We start from the raw sequence: 12,460 nt of genomic DNA, 5'->3' as shown, positions 1-12,460 counted from the left end.
AGAAACATCAATGATGAGAGAGTCATTGATCAGCTGCCTCCTGCACACCCCCTACTGGGGATCGAGCCTGCAACCCGGCCATGTGCCCTGAACGAGAATATGAACTGGGATCTCCTGGATCCTAGGTGGATGCTCAGCTGCTGAGCCACGCCTGGCCTGACTGCTGTTTTTTAACATCATCTCCAGTAATTCTTCTGAACTGCCACATCCTGAAACTAAGCCTGATATTTCTTAGCTCTGGGAAGACATGGTTTGGGTCCTTTACAAGTAGACTGCTAATTAAGTTAGCAGTCTACTTGTGACCAGGCCAACTTTGGCAGGCCATGGGCCTAGCTAGGCACTGTGAAGTAGAGGGAGGAGTGTCACTTGGCCTTTCTAACTAGAGTAAGAGGTGAGCTTCTCCCAGCCCAGAAATTCTGCAGGCAGCCTGAGTTGAATCTTAGATGAGCATGGCATCTATAGATGATCTATAGAGAGATTGCTTCCCTTGTTCCTCACTAATTTTTTACTTGGAAACCTTCTATTGGCTTTTTATTTTATTTTTATTTTTTGAGATGTTTCTATAATGTTGCACTTCAGTTGGATTTCTGATTTAATTTTTGTCTCCCAACCTTCTCTTTTTCTTTTTTCATTTAATATGAGGGGTTCCATGACTTTGAGATTCTGAGCTGCTGTTGACGTGCTGTACCTCCTTCAATTCTCAGCTTTCAAAGGGGAAAACTACTGCAGAGGACCGGAAATGCTCTACCACCACATCTGGAAACACCTACAGGAAAATTAGTAAGTGCCCCTTTCAGAATGGTCACACTTTTGACTGAGTCAGACAACTGTAATGGAGCCAGAGAGGCAATCTAGATGTGTCCTAAAAGCATTTCTCAAAAGTTGCCCCAAATTCATCTGATGCCATTTTTACCTTAGCTCTGGGAGTTCCCGAAAGTTTCCATATTGATGTTGGCTTTTAAGGGAAACATAGTTACAAAGAGCACAAAACCCGCCAGCTCACTTTTTTATGTGTTAGCAAATTAATATTTCACATTTGGAATGATTTCCTTATCATTTCCAGACTTCAGAATATTGGTAGCAAATGCCTTTATTTCACAGAGGAAAAGTGAAGCAGAGAGATCAGGTCATTGCCAAAGCCAGTTATTAGATTCAGGGACCGAGTTTACATTTCTGGCTCTTGAAACATGATCATCAAATGTTTACTAACCAACAAGAATATTCTGTGCTCTCTGGGGAAATGAAATGTATATGGCATAGCTCTTCCCTCTAAGAATTTATAGTCTAGGATGGATGTCAGGAAAAATAACTTGTGAAAAGTTTACTACCTAGAAAGAAGGGATTTGACAAAAACCTCATGGGAAATCATGTCTAGCTGGGTGTCTGCAGGAGGACCTGTCAGCTAGATTGGATAGCGCAAGTGAGATACAGCCTGGCACAGAGCAGCTGTGGGGAAAAATAAAAAGAAGGCCTGAAGAGTAGGGAGGTTAAGCCATGTTATTGGAGGCCTTAGAGGCCAAGTTGCTTTATCCTGTGGATAACATAACGAAGCCTCATCAGAGGTTTTTAAGACAGACATCAGCCAAATGAAGTGAAGCTGGACCACAGAGGCATCTGCCCTTGGCTATCACTGCTTTTTTGTATTTACTCTAGATTCTCTATGGAAATAGATATTTTAGTCACACACTGCGTCTTTTTTAGAAATCTTAACTATTCAGGAAATTCTTTAAGAAAGCTGCTGTGTTCTTAATTGAGATAATATCTAACAGTGATGGTAAATGCATCAGTAAAATAAATTTTTAAAAGATTTGTGGACTCTTTAAAGACTAGCAAATTCTATATCCTTTCACATAGTGCATTTAAAACAGAAAGAATAAAATGAATTCCTAAGAGCCGCTGTTTTATAATGTAGTTGCAGTTATATCAGCTCCTTATCCTTCAATTTTTGAATCATGCAGAAAATAAAAATAACTTAAGCATTTATGTGGCACAGTCCTCCAGACACTTTATAGATATTAACTGCATGAATAAGAACTTGTTCCAGAAGTACTAAAAGGCCTTTGAAATACTATATTTATAGTAACCCATTAAATACATCTGGGTAGAGAATGGTACTGGGTGTGAAACAGAAAAACTAGGTTATCTACATAATGGACAACAGTTTATTTTACTACTGCCTTAAAATTCACTTCATGTACTGATTGAATGACTTATTTTTTCTGTTCTACTTTTAAGATCTTAATGTTAGTTTCAAAAGATAGATATGCTCTCTATGGACCCTTGTTGAGAAAATTACCTCTGGGAGGCAGGGTTATACCATTTTACTCCACATGATTGGGGAAGACAGTCTTGGCCAGGGAGATCTCAAGAATTCCTCTATTGAAGAAGCATGACATTTAAACTTACCTTCCAGATATCTTTTTAACCTTAGGTGCAGGTAAAATATTGCTTATTTTATTTAGTTTTCCGAAGCACCTTATAGGTTTGGTACTTTACCCTTGAGCATCATTTGAATTAGAATAGCCAAGTATGAAAGCAACCTAAGTGTCCATGGATAGATGAATGGAGCAGGAAGATGTGGGACATATATACAATGGAATATTATTCAACCGTAAAAAAGAATGAAATCTTGCCATTTGAGACAACATGGATGGACCTAGAGGGTGTTATGCTAAGTGAAATAAGTCAGACAGAGCAAGACAGATACTGTATGATTTCATTTACATGTGGAGTCTAAAAAACAAAACAAATGAACAAACAATACAAAACAGAAACTGTTTCATAGACATAGAGAACAAACTGATGATTTCCAGAGGGGGTGGGAGGTGGGGGGAAAAGGCAAAAAAGGTGAAGGCGAGTAAGAGGTACAAAATTCTGGTTATAAAGTAAAAAAGTCACAGGGATGTAATGTACAGCATAAGGAATATAGTCAATATAATAACCTTATATGATGACAGGTAATCACTTCGTTAGGTATATTAATATACACTTGAAACTAATATAATACTGTACATTAACTAAATTTTAATAAAAAAGAAAATGGGGAAAAAGGATATGTTTATCTTCATTTCTTCTTGGGTGACTATAGGGGTATGTTTTTCAGTCCTAGATATTTTCTTAGCTCATCCTGCTGTATTTCTGTGTGTAAGAGAGTAATTTGTTCATCACTCTCTAAACATGTACCCTTTGTATCCTGATTGGATTATCTGGGGAAACTCTTAGTCTCTTCTCTGAGCCTCAGGACCAGCCTGGATTACTGTGGAGTATTGCAGCCAGCTATGTCTCAGAAAAGAGCTTAGGGAGTTGTGTGTGATGGTTCTTAGATCAGTGCTTGTTTTTCAGCCAATTTTGAGCTTGTTCAACTGCAAGAAAAACTGAAGGAGACAGAAGAAGCCATGGAAAAATTAATCAATAGAGTGGGACCTAATGGTGAAAGGTAGGTTTTCAGGACTCAGACTATTTCCCATTTAGAGAATAAATTCAAAATTTTGCTGTCCTTTGATTTCTAGGTTGCTTACTTTCATTTTATGTACTTCTCAACTTATTTGTGATTGTAGGGATGGCCTAGTGGCACATTTTCTCCTAGTTGAGGCTAGTGGCCCAGCACATTTTCTTTTGATGACCTTGCTTCAGACAAAGGTGGCTTGCAGTAAATGGAGTAATATTAAGTAACAGTGAAATTGCTAGGAGAATTAGAGAATCAAAGCTGAGACATCTGGGGTTTGCTCCCAGTATTGATATAACTCACTGTGGGACCTTGGGCAATCACTTGATCTGTTCTGGGCCTTAGTTTTCCCATATATAAAAGCAGAACGTTGAACTAACATGTCTAGTTGCCAACTATGCTGTTCTAGGGTCAATTCATAGAATAATTATCTGCTGCTGTTGAACTTCCTGTTCTAGGATCCAGACAGATCATAGTGATGTTAATTTATGTTCATTGCCAAGGAGTACTTACCACTAAATAGCTGGATTGCCTGATATTTCTAAGCAGAGCACAGACTGTGACTTCTGACCAAGAAAAACGGTTGCTGCATCAGCTCCGAGAAATCACCAGGGTCATGAAAAAAGGAAGATTCACTGACAGACCCACTCCCGAGAAAGAGGCTGAGGAGGCCCCTTACATGGAGGACTGGGAAGGTAAACAATGTCTTCTCATTTTTTGATAGCTGTCAGCCCAGAAAAGAGATCTTATAAATTTTTTAAAAATCAGCTTTATTACTGAAGTATAATGTATATACAATAAAATTCACCAATTTTAAGTGTATGGTTGGATGAGTTTTGACAGGTGTGTAGAGTTGTTTAATTACACAATCATGATATGGAACATTTCCATCATCTCAGAACATTCCCTCCTTTGCAGCTAGTTCCCTCCTTCTGCTGGTGGGAACAACTGAACTGCTTTCTGTCTCTGTAGTCTTACCTTTTCTATATAAATGGATCGTACTGCATGTATTTTTTTATTTCTGGCTTCTTTGATTTAGCATAATGCTTTTGAGTTTCGCGTTCTGAGTATATAAGTACTTTCTTTTTTTCACTGCTGAATCATATTTTGTTGTATAGATATACCATAATTTGTCTCTCCATTTGCTAGTTTAGGAACATATGGGTTGTTTCCAGCTCTGAGCTGTCATGAATCAAGCTGCAATGAACTTTTGCGTATATGTCTTTGTATATATATTTGTATTCCTTTGGGGTATATACCTATGAATGAGATTTCTGGGTTTTCTAGGGCGTGTATGTTCACCTTTATTAGTCAACTGGCTTTCCAGAGTGGCTCTGCCATTTTGCCTTCCCACCAGTAACCTAGGAGAATTGTAGTTACAACATCGTTGGTAACATTTGGTATTGCTAGTGTTTTAAACTTTAGCCATTCTAGTGAATGGATAGTAGTATCCCAGTTGTTACTTTAATTTGCATTTCCCCAGTGACCAATAATGTTGAACATTTTTTTATGTGCTTGCCATATATTTTCTTCTTCCTTCTTAAAATTATGAGACTTATTTAATATAACAGCTTCTTAACAGTCTTGCCTGCTGATCTTATCATCTGTGTCATTTCTTGGTGTGTTTCTAGTACTTATTTTTTTCCCTTGTTATGAGCCCTAATTTCCTGCCCTTTTTGCATGCCTAGTAAGTTTTGATTGGATGATGGGTATTGAAAATTTTACACTGTTGGATGCTGGATTTTGTTCTAGTGCTTTAGATAGTGTTGGAATTCTTTCTGGCACACAGTTAAATTACCAGAAATCAGTTGGTTCCCTTCAAGGCTTGTTGTTAAGATTTGTTAGGGTGGATCCAGAGCAGCTTTTAGTCTGTGGCTAATTCAGTGCCCCTAGTAAGGCTGTATCCTTCTCAGGACTCTACCTAGTTAATGCTCCACAAAGTATTTCTACTCTGGCTGATAGGAATGTGAACTCCCCCCAGCCATATGTGAGCTCCAGGAATTTTTAGGCCTAATGTTCTCAGTAGTTCTTTTCTTGGCCTTGGGAAGTTCTTTCCCATATATGCGCAGGTCAGAACTCAACTAAAAACATGAAGCATTCCCTCTGAAGCTTTCTGGAGCTCTTTCTCTATGAAACTCCTTTCTTCCCAGTATTCTTCGCTATAAATTCTAGCTGCCCTGGCCTCCCTGAACTCTAATCTGTTTTGCCAACTCAGTGAGACCACTGGACTCTGTTTCCCTTTTCTCAGGGATCACACTACACCACCTGTTACACAGTGTTTGAAAGCTGGTGCTTCATATGTTCTGTTTGGTTTTCTGGTTGTTTAGTGGGAGGAGTCCCCATACTTCCATTATTTCCAGAGCAGAGGTAAGAACCTACATATTTAACAGCAAGTGATTCCAGATATAATAAATAGTTAAGGATGAAAAGAGGAACCTTAAAAACTAGAAAAAATAGTTGCAGATATGTATTGGGTCTTTAGCAGCAAAGAACTTTTTGAGAATAAAAGCAATGCAAGATCCATTAATAGTAAAAACTCTCAGAAATAGGAATAGAGGGGAATTTCCTCAACTTGATAAAGAGAAGCTATAAAAACCTACAGCTAACATCTCACTTAATGATGAAGGATGAATGCTTTCCCCCTAAGGTGGGGAATAGGCAAGGATGACTTATTCAGCATAGTGCTAAAAGTTCTAAGTGCTGTAAGGCAAGTAAAAGGGAAAAAAGGCACACAGATTAAAAAGGAAGAAAGAAAACTGCCCCTGTATGCAGATTCCATGATTGACTATGTAGAAAACCCTGAGGAATCTACTATAAAGTCCTAGAACTTACAAGATAGTCCAGCAAGGTTAAAGGATACAAGAAAAACATACAAAAATCTATTGTATTTCTGTATATTGGCAATGAATATGTTGACATAAAAATTAACAATTTGGCATCAAAATTAATTTTGAATCATTAGAAAAGAGAAAGACTTAGGTGTAAATAAAACATGTACAGGACTTGTCGGCTGAAAACTGTACAACATTGATGAAAGAAATCAGAGAAGGTCTAAATGGGGAAACATACCATGTTCATAGATTGGAAGATTCAAGTTAGTGCAAATGTCCATTCATCCCAAATTGACAAACAGGTCCAACACTTTCCCTATCAAGACCTTGGCAAGCCTTTTTGTAGATACAAGAGTGTTCTAAAATGTATATGGAGGGGCAGAGGAAATGGAGTAAACTATTTTGAAAAGAAAAAATGGGAGGAATTGGTACACCTGATTCCTAGACTTATTATATAGCTTCAGTGGTTAAGACCATGAGGTATTGGTATAGGAATAGACACATAGAACCCAGGGATAGACCCACTCAAATATGCACAACTGATATTTTACAAAGGTGCCAAAGCAGTTTATTGGTGCTGGAGCAATTGGTTATCCATAGCAAAAAGAAAGAAAGAAACCTCAACCTAACTTCTTCATGTTATACAGAAATGAACAGATAATGTGGACATAAATGCAAATTGTGAAGCTGTAATCCTTGTAGGAAAAAAAAATCCTTTAAATGATGAAAAGACAAACTACACAGTGAGAGAAAATACTTTGCAAATCGTATGTCCAACAAAGGATCTAGCATGGACAAAGAGTTCTTAGACTTGAATCAGAAACACAATTCATAAAAGGAAAAATAGACAAATTGGGCTTATCAAAATTAAAAGCTTCTGCTTTATGAAAGAAGATACTCTATACAAGAAGGTGGCAAACAATGATCAGTAAGCATTATCAAGGTAAAATAACTAGTGATAATGTGGTTAGAAATGCAATGCCATTGTTAAATACTTAAATCAGAAAAGACTAATATCTTTAAAAGTTAATATCACTTGTAGCTAAAATTTCACAACACCTAAGAAGTAGGTAGAAAATAAAGTGATAAGGGTTTTTCCTTATTTGGGAACAGGGTTATATAATTAACATTTGCAATTTGGAGGAAAAAGGAATTCCAGTGTTCATTTCCTTGACTACTGGTGAGATTGAAATACTTTCTCATATATTTTGTAGCCAGTTGCATATGTCTGAGTATGTATGACTGTAGATTTTTTTTCATAGTATTTTTACCTAGCATTTAGTGCATCTTTCCCATCTGAAGAATTGAGTCTTTCTTCAGCTAAAGGATATTTTCTTTTATAATTTCTTTGGTTGTTGCTTCGACTTAACCTAATCTGCCCTCTCATTCTAGAATTCCAATAATTCTGACATTGGATATCCTAGGGCAGTCTTCCATGCAGCTTATCTTTTTTTTCTCATAATTTCTATTTCTTTGTCATTTTTATCTTTGTCCTTGGACTTCTAATATACTAATTTGGTTTTTAGCCACATCCATTTCAGTCTGCTGTTTTCCTCCTGTATTAAGTTGAAATGTTTTTTATAATTATGACTTTCTATTTCTGATAGCTCTGATTTCCTTTTTGCTCCCTTTTTTATAGTGAAGGCTAGTTGGTTTTATTGGTACATTATCCTTCTGAATATTACTGGGAATATAGTTTAAAGTTGACAGACATTAACTCATGTTTCCTGCATTGACTGTTTTTAAGGGGCTCTTTACGTAGTTTGCTTAGTTTGGTTCCCCTATTTTGAACTGCTGATTTCCTCCTAGAACCAGCACTTTTTTGTTGCTTGCTCATATTTTTAATGAAGTTCTTGAGTAACCAGTAATGTTGGGTGATACAGGCTACCTCAGCAGTTGTGTGAGTCACTGTTCGATTTTCTTCAGGCCTCCCCCTCTTAAACCAAAGCAGATAGCCATGGAAGTCCAAGGTAAGCTTTGCTCTTGGTGTGGGAGGACAGGAACATGCCACAAAATTGACTTCTCTTAAGGACTCATGGTTAGGAGTTGAGTAGCAAGTAAGTTTCCCCAGCCCCTGCCGGTGACCAAGGAGGTGCTGAGGGCCTGGGGTGGCTGAGCTCCATTGTACCCAGCATTCCATCCAGTCAGTTAGGCCTGGACGGTAGATCCTGTTGGGGATGATGAGGGTGTGATAAGATGGACAGGTTCACCGACAGGATCTATGTCACCAGTAGAACTAAAACTTTATACCATTCTTCTGGAAAGCAGTTTGGCAGAATGTAAAAGGCGGCTTTTAAAATGTCCATTCCCTTTGGTCTAGTTTTCATATGTCTAGAAGTGTATCTTAAAGAAATAGGGAAGTAGACATGGATTTATATTCAGAGATCTTAACTGCTATGGTACTTATAACAAGGGAAAATTGGAAAGAATCTAAATGTCTCACGGAAGACAGTTATGCAGCTGTGTGACGGAATATTTTGCAGCCAACTTTAAAGTGCCTGATGACGTGGAGAAATGCTTATGATGTAATGTTGAAAAAAAGTCAGGGTATAGTATTTTACATACAGTATGATCCTTTGTTAAAAAAAATCCTTATATATGATAAAAAGCCAGAAATAATACAAGTCGTTGTCAGTGGGGGGGGGGGGGGGGGGATTCTAGATCATTTGTTTTCTTTCCAAAACTTGTATTTTTCAAATTTTCCACAGTGAGTCTGTGTGACTTTTATAATCAGAAAAAAACCACCAGTAAATGTAGTTAAAAAAAAAAATCTTTCCATACTCTACACTGCATCAAAAAGAACACCCCTTTTCAGAATTTGTAGGCAAAAAGTGGTTTGCGTCTGGGTTGGTCTGGTTTGCCAATTATCATAATGTGCACATGAGTTTTGGATCCTCCAGCTTTTTCCACACTGTGGGGCGAGCTCACTGCCGTTGCCAGCATGGGCATGAGTTTCAGCATGGCCCATCTGCTGCTCAGGCTCAGCTTGCTGACACAGATTTATTTCATTTCATTCTTTAATTTGGCAGCATTTTCTCTTTTCTCATTATGTAGCTGGGATTCAGTATCAGTATTAGTCATTTTGTTTACCAGTTTGCTGTTTCTTTTGTGACGATGAAGCCAGCAATGGAAATCCTGTCTTCTGAAACACAGCACTGTCCTTGGGATCTTGGGCCTGTCTCGCTAAAGCACCGTTTCTGACACTTGCAAGCCATTTCAGTTGTTTTGATTAGTAGAAGGCTTCATGGTGTATTTTTCAAAGAGTTTAGAGTTCCTTCCCTCCCACCCCTCTCTCCACCCCCTGGGAAGATTTGGAAATGGTTCCAAATAGAAATGATAAACATTAGCCTTGAGCTGTGCTCTGTCCATCTGGTGTTTGGTGGTGTGTTTTTTTTGTTTTTTTTTCTTTTCACTGAAGGCTCCTGTTGTTTGTTTAGTCTTCATCATACTGCAGAAGCTGGAGGTGTGAGACTCACACTCTGCCCCAGCACCCTGCGCTTAAGAAGGGATTTTCCTCTGAAGGGGTTTGTATTTCAAAGAACACTGGGATAGTCCACCAGACACTACAAATTTACTCAAGTGAAACTTTAGAGCTGTTAGTCATCTGAGAGATTTCTGGAATGGATTTGTCAGGATGGGGTGGCTGCTGCCTGAGAAGCCTCTTTGAGCCTGACACTTCATTCTGAAGACATTCTTTATAAGACTTTGTGCTACTTTTCTCTCTAGGTTACCCTGAAGAGACTTATCCAATTTATGACCTTTCAGATTGCATCAAGCGTAGGCAAGAAACAATCCTGGTGGATTACCCGGACCCAAAACAGCCCTCTGCTGAGGAAATAGCTGAAGGGATGGGACTGCTAGAAGAAGAGTCGGACTATTTGGGTTGGGAAATGCCCACTCACCGCAGAGCCCAGGAAGAGAATTCTGTTACTTCAGGTGACCCAAAGCCAGAAACATGTTCCTGCTGCCTTCACGAAGAAGAGGATCCCGCTGTCTTGGCAGAGAATGCTGGATTCACTGCAGACAGTAACAGCGAGCAGGAGGAGACCACCAAAGCAGCGCGGCCCCAGGACTTCAGAGATGAGGGGCTGGGCATCAGCGCTGTCGGAGCATGTACAGGGGGCTCATTGAGGAAGCGGAGCCCCCAGGATTTAGAGTGAACACAGCCAGTTTGGTGACATATCCATTACTCTAGTCCCAAGGTGACCTTTTCTTCTCTCTCAGACTTCATCCTTGGCCCTGTGCCCTCTACTTCATTCTCTGTGTTTAAATATCATACCCCATCAGGTCGCTACCATGGATATCATGTATCCTCCCTGGTGCTCACACACCTGTCACCTTGTACAACATCATAGAGATTAGTAGGAACACAAGATGGCCTCGCTCTTTCTCTTCCTGCCTTTCCTCTATCAGAGAATTAATCCACTGAGTAACTGTTTGCTCTATCGTGATTACAGATGGGACCACTCAAGGACAGAGGTCCGACTCTGCGTGCTAGGAGTAACAGATGGTTTACCTGTGAACGAAGAGCAGCTTACAAATGATGAGGACTTAAGGTTGCAAGAGTGAAGATTTCAGAGTCCAAGATGCCTTATTCTCTGGGCCTTGAGCAGGTTAGTGGTCCCCTGGGTTCAAAAAAAGAACATTTTGTTTTTGAGGATGGTGGGGCCAGAGCAGGACAGGACTTTGCTGTCTGAGCTGAAGCTCCTTCCTCACAACCAGGGCCAGAAGACTCACATGGACCTGAAAATGGGCTCAGCAGACTGTTGGGGGTTGTTTTGCTCTGATACTGCCTGGATCTCTAGCTTCCTTTATCCCTGTTCTGCTTAACAGAACTTCCAAACCCACAACACCTTTGTACCTCTGGTCTTCAATGACCAGAGGAAGCTTTAGGTAGAGACTTTAGTCCTGGCCCTGCAGAGCCAAGGTTTGAGGCTGCAGGAAAGCCAAGGGCAGTGGTCCTGCCATAAGATGCTCAGATGGCCAGGGAGCCAGTGATGGGCACGAACCTATTCATTTAAGGACAGCCCTTGCCTTGAAACTGTTTCTGAATGCTGTGCCCTCTGGGAAATTTGTTTTCACAACCACATGAATTGAATCTGAAATGAGGACCGAACTTGTCGACAAAGTGCCAGCCCAAGCAGGAAAGTTGCAGTGTGTCTGGTGCAGAGAACCAGTGTAGCAGTGCCCAGGGGAAGAGATGTTTACTTGTCTGTAATCAGATATCTGGGTCCTCTGAGAGACCTGGGGAACATAGGAAGTAGGTTAGGCCTGGGAAAACTTCGACAAAACTACAGGCCTAATCTTTAAACTGCCATCTGTCTTCTTGAGACAGGATGGCACCCAGGTATTCTGTCTAGTAAGGATGAGTGAATTCAGTTTATGTATAATACCTGAGAGTTTAAAGAGTACACATTCCTGAGGACATTCTCAGTCACAAAATGTGGAAGACTTGAAGAACTCATGTAAAGGTAGAGGAACATACTTTAAATCACACATATACGCATACAGACTGCTCTCAGGTCTGGGATCATGTTAATATAATGTCACCTACTACAAGACATTTCTTGTTAGTTAATGAACTAGAGAGAAGTCACTGAAGATTGAGCCTCTACAAAGCATATTGCATCTGTCTTTGTGTGGAACATTTGGTTCACTTGTAACAAATGCAGTTTAAAATGTACTGAAAACAATCTAGATGTGATGTAATGCTAAAGGTAAAAAAATAATGTAGGTGCTCTTTACTGTCTCGATAAACTGTTTTCCTTGTTATTTCCCTTCATTTATATGAGGGGTTGATTTATGAGGATTCCTGGGTCCCTGTTTCAAATTTCTTTTCTGCCTTAGGATATGATTCCCCTATTAGAGATGCATGTTTCCTTCTAGCTTGTTCATTCATTTATTCATTTGGCAGATACTGCTCAGAGCTAGGCAGTGGGAACAGAAGGCTCAATTCCTACCTTTTAAAAACTCAGTTTAATGTGGGAGTCTCATCCAATTTATTTTAATGAACTATAAATTATAAAAGGGCTCAAGCTCGTGAATTCTGCAGGCAGAGAAACAGCCATCATAATTCCACCCTTGCCTGTTCTAACTGTAGAATCTTGTCAGCTCCTTAAGCCTTCTGTCTGGGCTTTCTTGTCTCTAAAGCAGGGGTAAAAGTCCAGGTCTCCCACAGTGGTTG

General features: G+C 39.5%; 1 protein-coding gene across 1 annotated transcript in view; it reads left to right on the top strand.

The window, feature by feature from the left end:
- Positions 1–12,033, top strand: part of RIC3 (RIC3 acetylcholine receptor chaperone) — a 30,113-nt gene extending 18,080 nt beyond the window's left edge. Inside the window, exons 3-7 of the mRNA XM_016213971.2 lie at positions 705–780; positions 3,343–3,436; positions 3,995–4,140; positions 10,003–10,478; positions 10,734–12,033. Coding sequence (XP_016069457.2) covers positions 705–780; positions 3,343–3,436; positions 3,995–4,140; positions 10,003–10,436 — 750 coding nt within the window. The 3' untranslated portion in view covers positions 10,437–10,478; positions 10,734–12,033. The remainder of the gene's footprint in view (positions 1–704; positions 781–3,342; positions 3,437–3,994; positions 4,141–10,002; positions 10,479–10,733) is intronic.
- The last annotated feature ends 427 nt before the right edge of the window (positions 12,034–12,460 follow it).

The sequence above is a fragment of the Miniopterus natalensis genome, chromosome 11 (assembly GCF_054644295.1).
Source record: "Miniopterus natalensis isolate mMinNat1 chromosome 11, mMinNat1.hap1, whole genome shotgun sequence".
Lineage (NCBI taxonomy): Eukaryota > Metazoa > Chordata > Mammalia > Chiroptera > Miniopteridae > Miniopterus > Miniopterus natalensis.
The sequence above is the reverse complement of the archived record's forward strand: the minus strand, read 5'-3'. Positions and strand labels throughout refer to the sequence as shown.